Genomic DNA, 22,207 nt, shown 5'->3' with positions numbered 1-22,207 from the left:
GTTTTTGTGGAACCAAGATTTAAAGAGAAACGATATTAATTTAAGATGGAGGGAATGTTGGAATTTAATGAGAGATATTACAGCCAATGAAAATTTGCATTTAATCCAATATAAAATAATGTGCAGAACCTACTGTACAAGAAATAAAGTCTTACAGCTTTTTTGGGACTGTAGCAAAAATTCAGAAGATTTGGTTTGATATAGAACATTGGTTATCGGAGGTTTTGGGGTGAAATTTAATTTTAATCCATCAATTTGTATATTTCAAGATATGTTACAGGATACAGTGAGGTATCCGCAGAGTTGGATTATTCTTTTTTCATCAATTGTATTAAAGAAAAATGTCTTGTTTTTCTAGGACTCACTCTGTGTTGAGTGTTTTGTCAGAGTGATTGTTATTTGGGGTGCTTTAATTATGCGCTCTCCCTGATGCCTCTCAGCGCATGAAGTACAAAAGAATCACACAATAAAAGGACATTTAAATACAATCAAAAACATCATTAAAGAGCTACAAGAACAGAAAACAAAAACAAGATAAAATAGACAGGTATAAAATACAAGAATAAAAGTTACAGTGCAGTGTAATAAATGAATAATTATTTGATAAAAGGCAGTGGCAAACAGAAAAGTCTTCATCTTTGATTTAAAAGACCTGCAAGTTGCAGCAGACCTGCAGTTTTCTGGGAGTTTGTTCCAGATATGTGGAGCATAAAAACTGAACGCTGCTTCTCCATGTTTAGTTTTGACTCTGGGAACAGAAAGCAGACCTGATCCAGACCACTTCAGAGGTCTGGATGGTTCATAATGTAGCAGAAGATCAGAAATGTATTTTGGTTCTAAATCATTCAGTGCTTCATAAACCAACAGCAGTATTTTAAAATCAATTCTGTGGTGATATGATCCACTTTCTTGGTCTTAGTGAGGACTCTTCTGAATAAGCTGCAGCTGTCTGATAGGGAGACCTGTGAGGACACCATTACAGTAGTCAAGTCTACAGGAGATAAATGCATGGACAAATTTGACCAAATCCTGCTGAGACATAAGTACTTTAATTCTTGATATATACTTCAGGTGATACGCTGATTTTATAATTGTCTTAATGTGGCTGTTGAAATTCAGGTCTGAGTTCATGACTACACCAAGATTTCTGGCTTAGTTTGTGGTTTTTAACATTATTGTTTGAAGCTGAGCCTTGGCTCCAAAAACAATTACTTCAGTTTTGTCTTTGTTTAATGAAGAAAATTCTGGCACATTCAATCGTTGATTTGTTCAACGCACTTACTCAGTGCTTGTAATGGGCCTTCTGAGGCTGAGACTTCAGAGAGAAATCAAATGGAGGGTTATTACAAGCTCTGTACTCATTTCCATTTCTCAACCACATAGTCAAGTAAACATTCTGAGGTTTCAGTGTGACTACTCCCAGGCAGTTTTTCCTTTAACCTGAACCAAACAAAGTAAAATCTGCCTGAAGAGAAACTCTGCTTTCCTAAAACACTTGCATAACGTGTAAATCTCTTTGGGTTGTATGGGAAATTCTTCTTCACATCACCACTGTCTACTTGTTTCCCATCATCAAATAGGATGCAATGAGGATGTGCTGTATCAGGATCAAGAGTCACATCCACTGCATACTGCTGGACCCTCTTCAGCTCAGCCTCAGACAGCTTCTTCATCTCTTTACTGAGCGTCTCCTCTAGTTGAGTCACAGCTCTCACCACTGTCCCCTCATACGATGGTGGACGGACGCTGACCTCTGTCCAGTTTTTGGTGCGTGGAGTAGCTTTCAGGGACAGGACATTTTGGAAGAGGTGGATGTGGTCTTCAGAGCGTGAGCACTTCTCTTCATCAGCTCAAAGATTTCCTGTTCCAGCTCTTTCAGCCTGTTTCTTTAAAGTTTAGCACATTTGAATTTCACTTAACTGACCTGTCCTTTTGACAAGAGTCATTATGAAATGAAAAGAGTTTAAAATCTCATATCTGAGTTGAAGTTTTGTTTAAAAACCTGCTGAAATACAGTAAATGTTTTCTTCTTGTACTCACCAGTGTTTGCAAAGATTCTGACAGGTTGTTGAGAAAGATCTTTGAACTCAGGTAAAGTTTTCTAAAGACAGTGTTGGGCCTTGGCTACAAGTTCGGCTATCAGCAATAATTAATAATTATCAAACACACACACACATACACAAGGGTAGACTGTGTTGTTATCTAGGATCATGAGAAGTGAGCTTTGGGGCTCTTGTGCCTTAGGTTTTTAACTTGGGGCTAAGTGCTGTAATGCTCTGTGTAGCCAGAGGGAGAGAGACATTCAGAGTTGCTGTCACTGTCTGATGGATAGTGACCATGTTTTGAACTGTGGTCAGAGATGCTGCAGTCATCGTCCAATCTGTCCACTGTCTGGTCACACTTCTGGGCCAGAATCTCTGCGTATGGCCTTCTACTGCTTCTATTATGTGAATGCCTATCTTGATGCAGTTGGTGGACATGGCGGTTGCACTCAGTGTCCCTATGCTGCATTTTGTCACCTCCCTTTGGACAGTTGTGAGGGTGATCTTTTGAGGCAACAGGCTAACTCTGGTTCTTGGCTCATGTGCTTGTTAAATCAACCAGCAGACTTGTGTGGTAGCAGCTGGCACTAGATAACTTAGTTATTCAGTCTTAGGCAGGCTTTCACGTCTTCTGCTGTAAAGAAAAGAGTTTGTGTCTGTATGTGTCTGCTGTGAGCAGGCCACACGAGAGAGCAGAGAGAGCAGAGAGCTGGGCAGCAGGGCTGCTCCCACGGCAGATGTGAGGGGAAAGAAAGAAGAGAAGAGGGGAACCTCTAGTTTTGTTAACCTGGGTCCATGGGTGGAGGTCATGCTTGGGTGTGAACAACCAATGCCTGGAGAAAGTTTCTTGAGGACTCCCTTTGTTTCTTGGAGTCTTGAAACATGTGGTCGGCTGGTGAGACCCAACAACAGAAACACAGAGACGTGTCTTGACTGCAGTTTTGTGTCACTCTGACAAATTTTTAGTTTAATCTGAAGATGCCTGTTTGGTGGTGGTGGAGATGAAATGGGAGTTTCCAGTCATGTCCCACATAATATGATGATGATTTGGATATTGAACTGTAGAAATCACATTGATGTAGGCTATCTAAAATAGAATAATAACAAATTTAGAATATAAACAGTTTATGGATGTTAACAGGATATGTGGTAGATGACTGATTATACAGTATGTAGAATATGATTGTTTGTTTATTTAATACATATTTTATTCTAGACAGTATTAGAAAGAGAAATATTTCTACATGAACATTGTGAAAATACCTTATATATGTTTACTAACTATTTATAAACGATAAACTCCAGGTGTTGGGAATTAATCAGTGTCTATGCAACTGGATTTTAAATTTTCTGTCTGATATGAAGTAGGTGGTTAAGGTAGGTAACATGTCCTCTAGGCCTACGACCCTCAACACTGGGGCCCCTCAGGTTTGTGATCTCTCACCTCTGCTGTACTCCTTATACTAGCGATTGTCTATATCATTCTGAATCTGTGCAGATTATTAAATTTGTTAATGACACAACAGTGTCAAGTATGGTAAGGAATGGTGACTAATCAGGTTATAGTGCTGAGGTTGGAGCCCTAGTGGAGTGGTGTAAGGCAAACAACCTGGTTTTAAACATTGCTAATAAAAAATAAATGATAGTTGACTTCTGGAGGGGTAAGGAGGTCCTCCCTCCATTGGTCATTAATGATTAGATAGTGGAGAGGGTTGACACTTTTAAATTCCTTGGCACCACCATATGCCACACACTGTGTGGGAGGTTAACATCAGCCACATAATCAATAAGGCCCACCAGAGGCTTCACTTTCTATGCCAGCTTAAAAAGTTTGGTGTGACTAGGGAGGCGATGCTGCACTTCTTCAGTGCTACTGTGGAGAGTGTCCTCAAATTCTCAGTCACAGTGTGGAATGGCAACACAACCGTCCTTGAGAGGGGACAGTTTGAAAGAGTGGTGCGCACAGCTTCTAAGATCATTGGCTGTGACCTATAAGCCACACGTATCAGACGCAAATTGCAGGAGGTGGTAATCAACCCCTCTTACACTGCTAGCTCCCTCTTCAAACCCCTCCCCTCAGGAAGGAAACTCGAGAGTCTTCAGCGTAGGACGTCTCGCCTCAGAAACAGCACATGTCCTGAGGCTGTTCAATTCTTGATCTCTGACACACAAGAACTTGCAGTAGCAGAGCAAGCATGGTCAACAAGCACTTTAAAAGTAGGTAGGTAGCAGCACAACACAACAAGCACTTTAAAACAAATGTAGCAGCACAAAGCTCTTTAGGTTTTTTTCCCCACAAGATGATAATGGGTAATTTTGACACCATTGACCATCACATTCTATTACAGAGACTGGAACATTTAATTGGCATTAAAGGAACTGCATTAAACTGGTTTAAGTCCTATTTATCAGATTGATTCCAGTTTGTACACGTTAATGATGAATTCTCCACGCATGCAAAAGTTAGACATGGAGTTCCACAAGGTTCTGTGCTTAGACCAATACTATTCACCTCATATATGCTCCCTTTAGGTAATATTATTCGGAGCACTCCATAAGTTTTCATTGTTATGCAGATGATACCCAATTATATTTATCAATGAAGCCAGATGAAACCAATCAGTTAACTAAACTCTAAGCTTGCCTTAAGGATATAAAGACCTGGATGACCTGCAATTTTCTGCTACTAAACTCAGACAAAACTGAAGTTATTGTGCTTGGTCCTAAACACCTTAGAAACACATTATCTAATGATATAACTACTCTTGATGGCATTACCCTGGCCTCAGTACCACTGTAAAGAATCTGGGAGTTATCTTTGATCAGGATATGTCCTTTAACTCCCAAAAAAAACAAATCTCAAGGACTGCATTTTTCACTTATGTAATATCACAAAAATCAGGCACATCCTGTCCCGAAAAGATGCAGAAAAACTAGTTCACGCATTTGTTACTTCTAGGCTGGATTATTGCAATTCCTTATTATCAGGCTGCCCTAACAAGTCTCTAAAGACTCTCCAGCTGGTCCAGAATGCAGCTGCACGAGTACTAACAAAAACTAGAAAAATCAACAGTGTTGATATGGCAATGAAGTATTGAATTGAATTGAATTGAATTGAATTGTTTGCATGTGTTCATTTTCAAGTATGTCTTTAGCATGAAAATCTGCTTTTTGACAGCTGACACAAAACAATATTTTACTGTCAGAAAAGCAGTCTGCTGCGATATAATTTTGCTCCATTATTTGAGTCAAAAGTTTCTTTCTTCTTTTCATGTTAAGAAGAGAACTCAAACATCCAGATGCCTTTCTCAGAGTGTTGGTGCATAGGTGGATAAACAATCTAGAGACTGGATCTCAAGACAAGACAGAAAAAAACACAGACCAAGACGCTTCTTTTTAAAAGTTTAATAAACTTAAATTGTAGAGTTATTGGTAATTTCTAAATGATTGAGAAATGTATTATTAGATACATATGATTATATATTTTAATTGAAATATTTAAATTTCAGTTGAGTAAACCATACTCTCTTGCTTCCAAGTAAATAGATTTTACAGCTCTGTTGGTTTGAACACATTTTCTCCACATGCATTTGTCATGATGGATCCATGACTAGTGAAGAGGTTAATGAATGAATAGTGGGGGGGGGGGGGGGGATCAGTAAAAAGAGAAGTAAAAGGTAAAAATCCAACATGTAAAAATAAAAGAAAACAACAAAAAACAATAATGATGTAACAAGTCATACAAGAATGACCACATTGGTCATATCCTGAATGAAACAAGTTTACACAGTACATTACTGAATATGTAAGTTGTTTTTTTTTTAACATGAATGACCTTGAATTTTTTAAAAATGTATCAGTTTATCATTGTTTGGTGTGTTTTTATGTCTCTAATCCATTGCCATGTAAGTCCTGACTGCTGTGTCAGTATTGCAGTATCAATACTTTGTCTGGTGTATACTTACAGAGTGGCCGTACAATGTAAAGATAAATTTAATAATAGTAATCAATACAAAGAGATCAGGCAGTTTGATTGACAGGACAGATGATCAGAGGAGCAGAGTTTTTACCGCCATCATGAGGACAGGGACTGAAGTATGGGTAGAGTTTCTCAGTGAAGGAGCAGCCAGTAAAGCTGCAGATAAGATCTACAGTGTCTATGTCATAAAAGGAGACCAGACCCTCCTCATAATCCACAAACACCCCCACCTTCTGAGGCTGAGACTTCAGAGAGAGATCGACATCAGGCCCAGCAAGAGCTTTGTACTCATTTCCATTTCTCATCCATATAGTCCAGTAACCATCCTGAGGTCTCAGAGTGATTTGTCCCTTCCTGTTGATGGACTCTCTGGCCACTCCTAAAGTCCACTCAGTCTTCCTTTTAACCTGAACCTCAAAGTAAAATCTGCCTGAAGAGAAACTCTGCTTTCCTAAAACATTAGCACAATCGGAAAATCTCTTTGGGTTGTCTGGAAGATTCTTCCTCTTATCGCCATGATTCACTTGTTTTCCATCATCAGACAGGATGAGTTCAGGATATGCTGTATCAGGATCAAGAGTCACATCCACTGCATACTTCTGGACCCTCTTCAGCTCAGCTTTAACCAGCTTCTTCATCTCTTCACTGAGCTTCTCCTCCAGTTGAGCCACAGCTCTCACCACAGTCCCCTCATATGATGGTGGACGGATGCTGACCTCTGTCCAGTCTTTGGTGGGTGGAGCAGCTTTCAGGGATGGGAAGTTTTGGAGGAGGTGGAGGTGGTCTTCAGAGTGTGAGAGCTTCTCCACTTCAGAACTTCTCTTCATCAGCTCAGAGATTTCCTGTTCCAGCTCTTTGATGAAGTCTTCAGCCTGTTTCTCTGATTTTTTCTGTCTTTTTTTAATTGAGTTGATGAGTTTTGCTTGACCTCGCTCAACAGACTCCTTCAGAGCGGTGAAGACCTGAACACCTTCTGCTGTCTCTCTGTCTGCAGCTTCCTTACTGAGCTCAACTGACTGTTTGATCTTTTGTATCTTCAATCGTCTCTTCTGGATCATCTGCTGAATTTCAGCCTCTGTCTTCCCCAGCTCTGCCTTCTTTCCTTCATATTCTTCTTTCAGAGGAACAAACTCATGTGTCTTGTGGTCAGAATAGGTGCAGAGCATGCAGACACATGTCTGGTTGGTCTTACAGAACAGCTCCAGAGGTTTATCGTGCTTCATACACATCCTGTCTTCCAGGTTCTCCACAGGGTCCATCAGCTGATGTCTTTTCAGACCTGACATTGTCAGATGAGGCTCCAGGTGAGTCTCACAGTAGGAGGTCAGACACACCAGACAGGACTTCAGGGCCTTCAGTTTGGTTCCAGTACAGACGTCACAGGGAACTTCTCCTGGTTTGGCAGCTTGTTGCTCTGAGCTGCTGCTGCTGGCTTTCTGTTGAGCTTCCTGTCTGAACTGAGAAACCATCTCAGAGAGCAAAGTGTTGACGTGAAGCTCAGGTTTTGTGTTGAAAACCTTTTTACACATTGGACACAGGTACTGGACATTACTGTTCCAGTGTTCAGTGATGCAGTTTTTGCAGAAGTTGTGTCCACATGATGTGGTGACTGGATCAGTGAACACATCCAGACAGATGGAGCACAGAAACTGATGTTTAGATTGCAGACAGCTGGCAGCAGACATATCTACACACTGAGAACAAAAGGTAAAGTGTGAAAAAATATATATTTCATCACAGAATTATTCATTATTTTTTGTGTATTGTCATCATGGACAAAAATAATGTTGAGTTCTGTAGTTTAATGTCACTTAACCTCACTTGACAATTGTCAATATGAAACGAAAAAAGTGTAATTATCTTTGTTGAACTGTAAGTTTTGTGTTACTGCTGGTTGTTGAAACACAGTAAATATTATCAGCTGTACTCACCGGTGTTTGAGTCAGTTGTTGAGAAAGAACTGAAGAATTCGGTTAAATTTTTCTTCAGACAGAAAAAGAGACAGTTGTGTCGACTGCAGCTCCTCGTGTTTCTGACAAACTTTCAGTTTCATTTGACGATTGTGAAGTTGAAGCCCTCCTCATTGCATCGTGGCTCCACTTTTTACTGCAGCTTGTTTGTGAGGTCTTGTTTCCTCTCTCAGGTTTAGATATGACTGTAGTTACATTCATCCGGCACACTATGAGTTTGATCTTTAGGGAGACATATAACTTCTGTTATGTTCCTTTTTCTGCAGTGTTTTTTTATTGCAGCTCGTAGAACAGTTTTCACAAAAACAGATCAGGTCCTCTGCAGCTCTGATGAAATCCTATTGCCAGTCCAAAGTTCAGCTCACTGTTTATCCTGTAAAATTTAACCTCCTCATGTGATTCTAGTATTTTCTTCTTTCCTTTAGTTGTTGCTGAATAGTTTTCACAAAGAGAGGTCAGTCATACATTTAAGAATATATCTTAGGGTCTTCATATTTCCTTATACTTTATATCTACTGCAGTTTGATACCTTAAATTTGCCAATAGCTGTATGTATTTAGGACCTGCAACCTTCAGTGAACTGATCACTAAAGCTTTTTCTGTGTTGTATGCAGAGTGAGGGAGCTGTTGTCATCTGATCAACTAGTAGAAGACATCCAGCTAACAGATTCCCTGATCTACAGCAGTAGTTTTTAATAACAGGTAATATTGTTGTTCTAACACAGAAGACATCAGAAAAGATAAGGTCACAACATACAGATTTATGGGAAACAGTAATTAATTACTCAGCTGTTGATATTATGTTAGCATTTCATCATGTGATTTTCAGCTCAACCTGCTGTATTGTCAGTAGTCAAATACAGTCAAATACAAGAAGAAGATGTGAACACTGCCTCATAAGCAACTTTATATAACATTTTGCAAGAGTAGTTTGTATTAAATACACATGTAAAATAAAGTTATAAACCTTTAAAACCAATGTGACACATAGATTTTTGAAAAGGCAGCAGCATTGTCTGATATTTTGTATTTATTTGTTAAACAAGCTTTGAAGAGCGCGAGATCAGCTGCAGTGGACTCACATCTGGACATCCTGCAACCCCAAAGGCTGACATGAATCACTGACGTCTCTCTACTGTAACCTACGTTCAAAGACAGGATGACCAACTCATAGACAGTCACATATTTAATTAAACACATGGAGAGCTTTAGCCTTGTTTCTGCTAACATTTAGACTGTCTGGGTCTTAAAATGTAAATAGAACCTTTTTTAGAATTTAAATCTGAAATCACTTCTTTGTTAAATTGTCATAATTTATACATGCAAAAGTCGCTTCGCATGTCTGCAGTGTGCAATAAGTTGTAATGGACTGCACATTCATAACTCCTGTGCAGTTTTTATTTTAAATTCTATAGATCAGCATTTCAAGATATCTATCTGAAAATAAATTAACTGAGACTAGCAAATGTCCATCTGTTTAAATGAAGTGTGTATGTTTTTAGCAGGAACACTGAAAATATCATTGATGGTATTACAGTTCATGCAAAGGATCTCAGTCAATGAGAGAACAACATAAGTGTCAGCCAGTAGAGTTCACTTTTTTCTTAATCCAACATTCAGAACAACTCTACAACATTAATATAATACATTAACGACAGAGCTTTAAAGTAACATTGTGTGTATAGTAGGGGTGTGCCCGAATACAAATACATTATTCGGCAAAGTACAAATAGTGGGTTTTATATGAATATTTGTTTCATACAAATATTTTTAAAATGATTTGTTGGGGGTGTTCCCCAGAGATAAAGCTGAGCTACTGACACAAGCAAATTTCTCCCAATGGACTTTGCATAACCTGTTGTTCCTCTTCTCCTTTCCACAAAGTTAGTTTGTAAAAAATAGGCAATAAATGAAAAGTGCAAAGCAAGAATTTCCTTTGAAGTTATGGGTGTATAAATAGGTAGAGGTCTGTCTGCAATGAGGCGATGAGTAAAGTTTTAGCTCAGTAGTCAGCGCAGTCGTCTATGATCTGGGAGACTCCAGTTCAAGACCTGATGTGGGGACCTACTTTGTAAGGTAGTTTATTCATGAACACTTATTGTAACACTTTAATTTTCTAAAATTAAAGCAAAAACAGGATTTTTAAGCCTCTTTCCAATTTTATTCGAATACAAATACAGATACAAATACAAATACTGGGATCTCTGCACATCCCTAGTGTATAATAATATCTATCAAGATGGCTGGTGTCAGATAAGCTCTGATCATCTTGGCAGGCTGGAAAAATATTTGGCAGCTGACCAATAATGTTGTATTCAGTTCTGGTCAGAGTGACCTGGTACAGTAAGCTGGTCACTCTGAATGCAAATAATGAAATACAGTGTTTAACACCTTATTGTTATGTGTTACCAAATGAGGTTCAGTAATCTTTGTGAAAGACATTATTTATGCCACACTATTGACCAAAATAGGTCTTTGAAAGTCAATTTTCTCTTGCTGTGACCTAGTTGGTATTTCTGTATTGTGGGACACTGCAGAGTTCTGACAGGACACAGATCTATTGTTGTGGTGTAAAGACCACTTTTTATCACATTATTAACAGAAAACAGGGCAAAATGCACAATGCAATTGAGGGAGTCAATATTTTCTTTTTAATGTTTTAACATCCCCAAAATCCCTTTTAACGAAGCCCACCTCCCCTCCACCTACTCCTACCCCATCCCACAGACCCCTTCCCAGAACAGAATTGGACCACATTGCGTAAGAATAAATACAAGTGATCAAGGAGAAAAATGGAAGAGAAAAAAAGACTAAATAAACAGTTAACTACGTAAAGAATAATAACAATAAAAGGTCAATAAGCGAGTAAGTGAATAAATGGATGACTACTCATGAATAACCACCCGTTTAAATCTCCAAATCACAAATGGAGGACAAGGGTTTATATTTACTAGCACCCAGACCATTTTGCTGGCCTGTTTAGGCTTCATGTGTATGTGGTGGGCTGACAGCGAGGCACCCGTCCACACCAGATGGGCCCAAGCCCGATGTCTATGGTGCCGTTTCACCAGGAGGAAGGTAATCAACATAATCAATCAATGGCCTCCAGTGAGAATGAATGAGACTTTATTTTTTCCAATATAAGTAGAAACAAAATATCCCATAGCCAGGCTTTAAAAGAGGGTGGCTGGGAGGATTTCCAAAGAATTTTTCTACGGGTGATTAAAGAGGCAAAGGCAATAACATTAGATTGGGTGGCCATCGTAGTGATTTCGTCCAGGGGTCTGCCAAAGATTGCTATGTGAGAGGAAGAACAGATTCTCAACTCCAAAATTTCCCAAATCATGTTAAAGAACAAACGCCAGAGGCCAGATAGACTGAGACAAGTCAAATCACAGGAGGGCTTGGGAGCATCTTTCACATTTTTCATCCACTTTATCCGGGTAAAGTTTGGAGGGTTTAGCCTTACAATAATAGAGTCTATGAACTACACACAACTGTATAAGGCTGAGCCTGACACAGGTAGAGGAGGAGTTGACAGCTCCCAGAGCCTTTTTCCAGAAATCATCTGAAAAAGTTCTTTTTTCCAGCAAACCCTCGGATAAGGTTCCTGCTTTGAGTAACAGATATATTCCACTGGGAGGAGGGATCTAAGGGAAGAGGGGGGAGTGAGTCTTACTGAAGTTAGGTAGCTGAAAGTATCTAAAAAAATCTGAGTGATCCAAGTTAAAAGCTTCACACAGTTGATCGAAACTGGAAAACAGACCGTTTATATACAAGTCTCCCAGGCAGCGGAGGTCTCTCCCCTCTAGAGAGGAGTACCAAGGATCTATCTTGGCTGGCATAAACTAGTGATTGTTACACACCGGACTCCCTTGAGGACCAACCAAAGTGGCGCAAGAGCTTGGAGTGAAGAAGAGGAGCATGACTTTGCCTCAATCTGACACCAGCTGCTTTGAGGCGAAGGAAACCAGAACATGGTCTTGTTGGTATTAGCGGCGCGGTAGGAGCCTATGAAGCTGGGCAATCCAAATCCGCCCAGAGGAAAGGTCACTTTTTAATCTCAAACACTGCAGTTCTCAGCAGAGCTTTGTCCACAGAAGTTTAGTTAACCTCTTGGTGACAATATTCTGGTAATTATTTTAACTATTGTAACGTAATTCTCTAATTTTATTCCACATTTCAGCTCCTTGGTGTATTTGTTTGTTTGTTTGTTTTTTTATGTCAACAAGCTGTTCAAAACTATGTGACTCTCTTCTTCCCAGTGTCACAACGCTACAGCGGATGTGTTCATTGCCTGTAAAGTTCACAGTATGCAGTCAGTGAGGATTAATCTGGTGCAGATTACTAAAATATAGTTAAACATGCAGGCTGTAGTTTATCTTGGTATCTCTAGTATAGTTAACAATCACGTAGCGTTTTAGTGTCAGTAACATTAAAGCTAATGATACAGACACAATTGTTAGCATACTAACTTAACTTTAAGCTAGTTAGCATTGCTCAGTAACAAGTTGCTAATAAAATAAACAGACTTTGATAAGGGTAACGTTAGCAGCAAGAGTAAAGTTACCAAAGTTGTAACGATACATTAGTGAACTAATGTTAACATATTGAAGAACTTACCATAAATAAGTCTTTTTTTTAAAAATTCAGATTATTCAAACAACAAGGGACACTGTCCAGCTCGGACATGGAAACAGTTCATACATCACAACTTACAAGTTGTTGCTAAATCAGACGAGGATGTTGAGAGGTGTATGCAGTCTGTGTTATATGAACATTCTCTGTCTTTTACGAATAAGATTTCAACTTGATGCTGGACTACGTGCCTTGCTTAAAACAACCCAACATGAACCTTCAGGAACCTTTTTGCTTACCGCAGACGATTTTGTTTCCTTGGAGCAAAATAAAATAATAAGGGGCTTCTCGGTGGCCTAGTGATTTAGTAGAATGGGGGGCAGAGCCTTCAGCTATCAGGCCCCTCTCCTCTGGAACCATCTTCCAGTTTCGGTCCAGGAGGCAGACACCCATGATGCACTGAGCTCCTCCCTCCTCCTCTTCCTCTCCATCTATAAGCATTCAACTACTGTTAATGCATGTCGCTAACTTGGCTTCCTCTCTGTGGTTTTGTGCTTTCTCATCTCACAGGAGACATTCGGCTGTGGACCAGCTACTGTCCAGCTTTGACACCCACTGCTGTTAGTCATATTTCTATTATTATTATTATCATTGTTATTGTTATTATTGTTGTTCTTATGCTTCTCTGTGTCTCCTCCACCTCCCTTCTTCTTCTTTCTCAACCCAACTGGTCAAAGCAGATGGCTGCCCACAAAGAGCTGGGTTCTGCTTGAAGTTTCTTCCCGTTAAAGGGGAGTTTTTCCTCACCGCAGTCGCCAAGTGCTGCTCATGGAGGAATGTTGGGTCTCTGTAAATTAAAGAGTTCGGTCTCGACCTGCTCTATGTGAAAACTGCCCTGAGATAACCTCTGTTGTGATTTGGTGCTACATACATAATTGTTGACCTTTGTTCTGTATGATTCCCTCTCTCTTTCTCCCTTTGTTTCCTGTTTCTTTCAAACTTTCCACAATCAAATAAAGACAAAAACTACAAATACATGAACTGATCAGATGATGGTGTACAACTTTTAAAACGATTCTTATAGAAGTGAAGGTGAACAGAGAAAGCTTTAACAGTAAGTGTATAGCATCGATCTGTTCTCACGTCTCACCAGGTACTTTGACACGTAACAGATTTCATTTAACAGTTTCCCTCTGCGTCCATATAACCATATACTTTTACTTCCTAACTGGAAGTAAAAGTATATGGTTGTCTGACAAGTTTGTTTTTAATTACTTATTTGATAATATAAAAAAGGGGGGGGGTGTGACATCATGATTGTCCCGTGGGCCGTCATCCCTCCGCTGCGAAGACTTTGGCTCCAAATGACGTCACACAGGCAAGATGGCCGCTCTCTGAAAGAAGATATTTTGGCTTCACTTTTACATAACAGCAGGAAGTGGAGACGCGTCATCCATATTTACAGTCAACAGGAAATACCAACACTCCCAGTTAGAGAAAGAGTGAAAATAAAGCAATACAGCGTTTTCCTGCATGGGGTCCCTGAAATCACTAAATCTGCCCCTCGGACCTTCAGTCTCATTGTACTGCCGTGAAATGACAATAAAGGCATTCTATTCTATTCTATTCTTTTCTGTTCTCAGTGTTGGGGAACTACATTCATTTCTCAGCAGCTTTTTCAGTAGTGAACTATATCTTTGGGTCATGTAATTTAGTTAATTACAAACTAAAAATTGAATACTATGAATTTCCCTAGAAACTGATCATTTTCCTGATTCCAGCTCAAAAGTTGCTCCCTCTGCTCTTCTTGAAACACATCCTCGGGCTGCCCAGTTGTGCCTCCGTGTAACAATATGAGTGATGTAGATGTGGCTTAATTACTTTTTTGAAAGTAGTTTTTATTTGACAAGCTAATCTTTTTGAGAGAAGTTAAGATGTAGTTTAACTAGTTTTTATTGTGAAGTAGCTAGTAGTTTGTAAACTACAGTTTTAAAAGTAGTGTCAACACTGTTCATTCTATTTTTTTACGGAGCCCTTAAAATCCCAAAAGGTAAGGGTAAGTTGCATTTATAGCTTTTAATAGTTTGTTGATTTCTCAAGTATGTTAGAAACATGGCGGCGTTCATTGCTTTATTTGAATAATCAATTTGCTTTGTTTTCACCATGGTTTTTACGGAGCCTGTAAAGTCTCAAAAGGTTTTTTTTTTTTATCTTATGCGCACAAGTTAATATCATGTGGGCACGAGTTATTATCTTGTGCGTACAAGATAAAAAAACTACCTTTTAGGACTTTAGGGGCTCTGTCATTTTTTACTTCATTCTATTCTTTTATTTTATTCTATTCTACTCAATTCCAAGCATTTTATTTTGGAATATCTAACCGGAAGTACAGCTAACTTGTGTTTGCCAACTTCACAGTGAAGGAAGCTGTTGGACAGAAAACTTCTCCAGTCATGTACGATCTTTACACGCTGACCCCGCTTTTCTCAGGGGAGTGAGAGGTCTACGTGTCCGTGTGAGGGTCCTCAGACACCGGGCTGCTCAGCTTAACCGACCCGCTCTGACTTTTTAACAGCCACTGTTAGCCTGCGGAAGCTAACTTCAGCTAGCCTGAAGCTAACAGAACTGCTTCTGACTTATTGTTTGTTTTCTTCTCCCGCCGTCGCGCCTGCAGCACAGTGAGTGATGTGGAAAGTAACTTTACAGGCTTTCGGTGTTTTGCTGTTGGCCTGGTTCTTCGGGAACTTTGTTCTGGGCTGGTTTCAACACAACAACGTGAAGCCTCAAACGCAGCACAGCGAGCGTCGGAGCGGAGCTGCAGCTGCGGACAGCCCGGACCAGAGCTGCTTCTGCCAGGTCAGTCAGCTCCACAGAGCCGGGGCCACCCTGAAGTCCAAACGGTTCTGTAATAAGCTTTTAACGTGGCGACACGACAGCAGCGACCCATTCAGGAAATCTTCTAGCATTTTCTGCTGTCATCTTAATTTGACGTCACCGTGTGTGTGTGTGTGTGTGTGATGCTAGCAGCGACACCTCCATCTGTGTGTCAAAGTCCCATAATTACACTATTTTAAATGTTTTACAATCCTCTGGCAGTTATACAAATGCAAGTTAGTCTTTATATTTATGCCGGTGTTACGCTTCAACGAGTGACGGTGTTAACTGGTGACTGCTGCTCGTAAAAAAGTTAATTTTACTTCAATCTGTTTTCAATACATACTCATCTGTGTTTATTATCTAATAAGTTTGAGGAAGTTAAATGTGCTCAACAAGAAGCTTTCACCCGTCGTAACGTTTCTTATAATGTGGGAAACTAAACCATAAGCTAACAGTGCAGCTAAAGCCTATTTTGGGATTTTACACCGTTATATATTTGTCATGAATTAAACACTTTATGTCCAGTTTGCGGCTAAATAGTGTGTACAAACTGCGTGGTCACACGGTCAGTAGCCACCCGGTCTGTTTATCTGCAACCACCGACGTTGTCTTAATGCGACATGAGTTAAAATATTTAACATATTACATTCAAACTGTTCAGGCTACTAAATATATTTGACTGATACTCCAAAGAGCACAGTAAAGTTGTTATTACACTGGCTGGTCAGTCTATTAACATTAATTAACGTTGGTGTTTGAGTCACTTTTTTTTTACAGAATACTGTCAAATCTCGATATTTTCCCCAACATAGAAAAGTAACTTTAAGAAAGGTGAATGCTTCTTGTTGGCGACTCAATTTAATTAACATAATGTAAGAAACTAAAAAGTATCAGACAGATACTGTATTAAACATTCAGTTCAAGAGGATTTAAGGTTTTTTTTCCTATTCGTGTTTTTAACAGCTGCCGTCACTATGACAACCAGTCACCAGTTAACACGGCCACCCGTTGAACCGAAACACCGGACACGACTGACATTTTGTTTTCTCCCTCTTCTTTATGCTTCTAATTAAAACTGTTTCGAGACTCATTACCGGAAGATGTTCTGTTAAACCGTCACATTATATATATTTAAAAAAAAGTTTCACATGTTCATCTCTCTGCTGATGGTTTATGTGACCAACTTCCTTCAGTTCATCTTCAGTTTGCCGCCATTTTCACGGGTTTACAGTAAAAGCGGTGACGAGGACATATTGAAAGAAGCTTAAATATGCAAAATTACACGTCTTGAATTCAGACACAGGTTGTGCTTTTCAGTCCAGCTGCTGTTATTTCCATTACCGAGTAACAAAGCGTGGTGTGCTGTGATTGGCTGGCCACCTCCTGCCCCCTCGTGGGAGTTGTAGTCTTTTGAAACACAGCGAACCGGCTAGTCTAACGGCCTCAGAGTGATGAAAGGACTACAAAGTGTGAGTCGCCGGTAGCCAGGCGGGGTTTATTTTGACAGCTGATTGTTTGGAGGCGGGGAGCGGGCGGGCATGGAGCTGGTAGCCTGTAATGACAGCTCAGCCATCAGACAGACAGACAAACAGACAGGCAGAGCTGCTCCGCTGACACATGGGGAACCAAGTTCACTGAGGGGAAGTTTTAAAAGCAGAGAAAAACAGAAGTGGAACCAAAACAGCAGGATGTTGAGACAAATGTGCCTCTTCCTGCCTGTCCTGGCGCTCGGTGGACTGCTGCACTCAGAGGTCAGCTGTGGCTCACTTTATGTCATATGATTTGTTTGTAGACTTTCAGGTGTTTCTTTCAGAAAGACCGGAGACACAATTCTCACTTACTGCGACGCCAGAAAAAAAGCTTGTAAGTCGTAAGAGAGGAGAACCATTTCATATTTTAGCTCTCACCCATCGCACGGGCTCCAGCAGAGACGGAGGAAGTGCTCTTATAGCTTTACTTAAGTAAAAATAGCAATACCACAACGTATAACTCCTATTCCTACATTTAAGATCCGACTTAAGCAAAGAGCTTAAGTATTTTCAGCTGTATTAAAGTTTTAAAAGTAAAAGTACTTGTTTTGCTGTGACTGTGACTGATATCAGCTCAGTACAGGAAATAAGAATAAAACAAAATTTGATTTAGTTTTTCAGACTTTTCTCTAAACTTTTCTTTTATTGTGAAATGTTGGAAAGTTTTTACCTTTTTTGGGGGGGGGGGGGGGGGCGTCAAAACAATTATTTATTTTGTGGAACTGCTCAACAAGTCAAACATCTGTAACATGAAACATGACAGAAGGTCACAGCTACACACAGGAGATACACAACAAACAGTGAAGCAACCGCTGGTTTAATCTTTAACTTTTTTTTGTATTTTATAAGCTTATCGTTTATTATTTCATATGAAATTCTAGCAGCAGCTGGTAGCAGCAGCTGGCTCCATATCCTGCATCAGATTATAACTTATAAGATGTATAAAAATGTGTTTATTTACATTAGAAGAAAAAGATGGAATTATACAATTGGGCTCTTATTAAAGGTAAAACAGGAATTTCCTTAAAAGACGTAGTTGATGGACAGAAAATGAAGTATTTTGATAATTGGTTAATCATTTTGAGTGATTTGTTTTTAAAGAAAAGCTTCTTAAATGTGAATATTTTCTAGTTTCTTTAGTCTCTGTGACAGTAAACTGAAGATCTTTGAGTTGTGGATAAATCAAGACATTTGATGACGTCGTCTTTGTGCTTTAGGAAACATTTTATGCTGTAACTGGCTCGTTTTAGATTTTACAGCCTGTGACTCAGACTTTTTATTCATGCAAATAAAACATTGTGTTATAATCAGATCTTTTAAGGTATAAAGTTGTTTTAACTCGTGTTAAACCGTGTTGGGAGCAGCTGACACTTGTCTCCAGCCAGTTAAAACCAGGTGTTTCCAGTGGATTAAGACTACAGGTGTGTGTTGGTTACCTGTCACGTTTGTTAGTTTAGCAGGGTGACGTCCTTTTAAAAAACAAGCAGAGCCTCCTCACTACACCCTGATGGTGTTAATGCCCTGAAATACCTGTTTACACGAGTCTTTCAAGGGCTCAGATTTAGTTTCAGAGATGAAGATGGCAACGTTTGTGCCCTGCACGGGTTCAGGTAACAGAGCGCTGTGTGGTGGATGTATTATGTATGGAGGGTAGGGGAGGGGTGGGGGGGGGTCTGTCTGTCTGTGGGCCTCCTGCTGTGGAAGTGGAGGCTCAGTGTTCAGTGGTGGAGCTGCTGTATCTGGAGGTTTCCTATCTGCAGGTCTCGAAAAGTCTTAAACATTGATACACGTTTCCTCAAAGTAAAAGGCTCTAGCAGGTGATGATATCAATTAATCACTTTGAGTCATTTTTTTAATAACAAAATCCTAAAATTCTCAGATTCCAGCTTCTTAAATGTGAATATTTTCTGGTTTCTTTAGTCCAATGTGAGAGTAAACTGAATATCTTGAGTTGTTGATGTTGCATCTCAGGCTTTGAGGAAAAGAAATCGACAGATTAATCGATAACGATCTTTAGTTGCAGCCGTAAACTTAACTTAAATCCAACTGAATCATCTTGAAGCTGCACATGGGAATAAAGACTAAAACGTAGAGCGCAGTGGAAATAATGCGATGAATAAAAACTATAATGTTTATTAGAAACATTTCTATTCATACACTGGTAACAAAACGATCTCTAACAGACACACAGCATTTCATTACTTCACCAGAAATACATCTTATTATTAAATCAGATTACATGAAATCCACAACAGGTGACTTCTATAAAAATAGGCTAACCCCAGTGCAGTTGTCATGAAGCAAGAAATTAGCTTTAGAGACCAAAACCGTTTTTTATACCAGGCTGTAAACATGTTTATTTCAGGGTCGACTCGCTTTTGGAGCCTCCAGAGGTCATCGGAGGAACTGCAGGTTTTGGCTTCATGTTTCAGTCTCGGATGTTGCAGCTTGTCCACGATATGTCAAACTCTAACTTATTCAGTATTTGCATATCATGACACATGACTGCAGCTGCACGGACACTTTAACCAGGAATCAATCTCTGAACAACTCTGCAACACAATAAAGCTTTATGTTACATACTGCAACACTCCAGTTTAGCGTCCTGAACGAGTAACGTGACTTCTTATGAAACGTTGTTTGGTTAAACGTCGATATTTGAGAGAAACGTCGTCGTCGTCATCATGCGATACATAAAAAGCCTTTTTTCTCTCTGCTCTGTTTCAGCTGACGGGAGTCCTGGACGACTGCTTCTGTGACGTTGAAAGCATCGACGTCTTCAACAACTTCAAGATTTACCCTCGTATCAAGAAACTGACGGAGAGAGACTACTTCAGATACTACAGGGTGAGAGCTGCTCCTTCACTGCGAATACACAAACGTTTTCTTTCCCTTTTTTCACTTTCTGTGAATATTTTCTGAGATTACGTTTTAGTGCAAAATCAACACGCGTCCACAGCTGGTTTCTGTAAATACGTCCGTCCACATTTAGACGGGTCATTCTCCTGTATGTGCAGAGGATAGTAATTATTAGGGACCGAGCCCAGAAGGCTTAAGGGCGAGGACCCTTCTGTTTTTTGTGTGTTTGTTTCTTTCTTTCTTTCTTTGTTTCTTTCTTTGTTATTATACCACTTAAACCCTTAATTTGATCCCCTAAACATGCTCAAGAACTCACCAAATTTGGCACACACATCAGGTCTGGTAGAAAATTTGATAAAATGTAAAAATTAACCCCTAAAGTGCCAAAATGTGCTCTCTAGCGCCACCTATGTAACTAAAATGGCCGCCACGGCCCGTAGGAATGTCGTAGAGAGATCAAACCAAAACTCAATCATTTGTCTCATCAAGACCTACAAATCATACACTGACACCCCTGACCTAAATCCAACAGGAAGTCCACAATCAGACTTTCAAAATAAGACTTTGCTCCAATTTTGGACCCTGAACAAACGCTATCTCCTCCGAGGGCGTTAATGGTATCGGCTTCAAACTGTAATAGGTGACTTATGACACTGTGCTGAAAAAAGTTGTTAATAACTTTGTAATAACTCGAACAGTTTGGATTTAATAAGCCCTGAAAGTTGCGGTGCCACGTCACCCTTACAATGTAAACCAATGGGGAGGCAATCTATGGGCATGAACTTTGTGTCAAACAGATGCTTCTGATGTCTAAACTATAAGTCTGACCACTTTCAAACCTGTATCAATGGATTCGCCATGAAATTTCCTACATAAAAATGATTTTTAATGTAAGATTTGGCCAAAGTCATGGGATTTATGAGGATATTTCACAAGAAGTGTCAATCAAACTTTCAAAATAAAATCACACCACATTTGTAAGAAATATCCCTCATTTTTAAAAATCAAAATGATCTGATCCCAACGGGCCAGAGTGCGAGGTCCCGACCAACGCTGCTTGCAGCTTTAATTACTATTTACATTTCCGCAGCAGCTTCCTGATGTTTAGTTTATAACAGCAGATTCCAACAGTTTGAGAAAGGTGGTAGATGTCTACGTTTAACTCTGAACAAGGTGACAATAAAGAGAACAACACGCACATGAAGCCGTCCGCCATTGTTGTTGTTATTGTTTCTTCTTCTTCCTCTTCCGATGAAATGCCGCGCTGCTGCCACCATCTGTTCTGTCAGCGATATGACAGCGTTTATACGCAGCTCTGTTTTTTTACAACACCGTTTACACACTCTGGAGAAAAAAAACGCTGTTTTAGTCTGGACAGAGGAACAAACGGAGAGAAAACGATGCGCTTACGAATTAGTCAGATTAACGTGGAGGTTTGCTTGTCACTTGTTTACTGTAAACTGTGGTGATCAGTGTAGCAAGAAACTTAATACCGTTTGGATGTGAAAATTAGTTAAAACCCAAATGCTACTTTAACTGTAATCTGGATATTCTTTGGTGAAAATGTTCACTTTGTCATTTGGTGAAGAGCTCTTAGATGTTCATGCTAATGTTAAACAAAACACTGCTGTACCTGCAGAAAGCAGACGACAGTACAAGTATTTTATTTTTCACATTGAGCTTCTTTTGGAGTTGGTTACGAGGATGTTACACAATAGGAAGGAAGGCTGCTGTGTTGATGAAATAATCTGCGGACGATCGCGACTGACGTCCATGAACTGATGTTTGCAGCGATTACTGCTGCGGTAAAGCCAGTGTGAAACTCTTTTAGAGCCCGTTCTGGTGCGTCTAGTATCTAACGCCTCAGTCAACGAGGCAAATATGAGACCAGTTTGGTTTTGTTTATGTTATAGTGAGGGATATTTTTAGCCAAACTGTTTTTGTACTGCAAGCACAGGAAGGTGAAGTTGTAAAACCTTGATGATGTGCTGGAGGTTCGCTGGTTACTAAACCACAGTAACGGTGCGTTCACACACAATCCGTAGCTCTGTGTGTTACGCCCTCCGCTCTGATGTAGTCACCGTACTGATGAACCACAAATGTCGACAGTTTGTTTCCACACGTCGTCGTTCTTTTAATGTTCCCGGTAGCTCATTAAACACAAACCAGAGACTGCAGCTTTTCCTCTACTTTGTTTTAAAGTTATTTCAGGGAGCAGGTGTGATTGGCTCTCGCTGGTTGTTGTTCACACTGTGTCAGAGGACATTTGCATGAGCCTCTCTTAACTTTCCCCTGTAGTGTTGCTGGGCGCTTTTTGAGCCTCTCTAGCTCAGGGGGGGGGGGGGGGGGGGCAGGTCTCATTCACAGTGAATA

At 39.9% G+C, this 22,207-nt stretch overlaps 2 protein-coding genes across 5 annotated transcripts in view; one reads left to right on the top strand and one right to left on the bottom strand.

Moving 5' to 3' along the window:
• Window positions 1–5,589: 5,589 nt before the first annotated feature.
• On the bottom strand, window positions 5,590–7,759 carry LOC137180621 (E3 ubiquitin-protein ligase TRIM21-like). The gene has a single exon (XM_067585986.1). The coding sequence runs from the start codon at window positions 7,704–7,706 to the stop codon at window positions 6,063–6,065; it is 1,644 nt and encodes a 547-aa protein (XP_067442087.1). The 5' UTR covers window positions 7,707–7,759; the 3' UTR covers window positions 5,590–6,062.
• A 6,941-nt stretch (window positions 7,760–14,700) lies between these two features.
• The window catches only part of ero1b (endoplasmic reticulum oxidoreductase 1 beta), a 32,968-nt gene continuing 25,461 nt past the window's right edge, over window positions 14,701–22,207 (top strand). For 3 of the 4 annotated variants that reach the window (XR_010927956.1, XR_010927955.1, XM_067585705.1), the window contains exons 1-2: window positions 16,970–17,197; window positions 19,703–19,822. Coding sequence is in view for 2 of the 4 variants with exons in the window: in XM_067585705.1 (XP_067441806.1) it covers window positions 16,985–17,197; window positions 19,703–19,822 (333 nt within the window). In the remaining 2 variants the exon portion in view is untranslated. Of the gene's footprint in view, window positions 15,426–16,969; window positions 17,198–19,702; window positions 19,823–22,207 lie in introns of those variants that run through there. The other variant, XM_067585706.1, reaches the window with a different exon arrangement.

The sequence above is a fragment of the Thunnus thynnus genome, chromosome 3, assembly GCF_963924715.1.
Source record: "Thunnus thynnus chromosome 3, fThuThy2.1, whole genome shotgun sequence".
Lineage (NCBI taxonomy): Eukaryota > Metazoa > Chordata > Actinopteri > Scombriformes > Scombridae > Thunnus > Thunnus thynnus.
Note: the sequence above shows the minus strand (reverse complement) of the source record. Positions and strands in the feature narration are given on the sequence as shown.

Excerpts from the sequence above, each read along its gene's own strand:
- LOC137180621 (XM_067585986.1), bottom strand. The coding sequence starts at position 7,706 with ATGTCTGCTGCCAGCTGTCTGCAATCTAAACATCAGTTTCTGTGCTCC.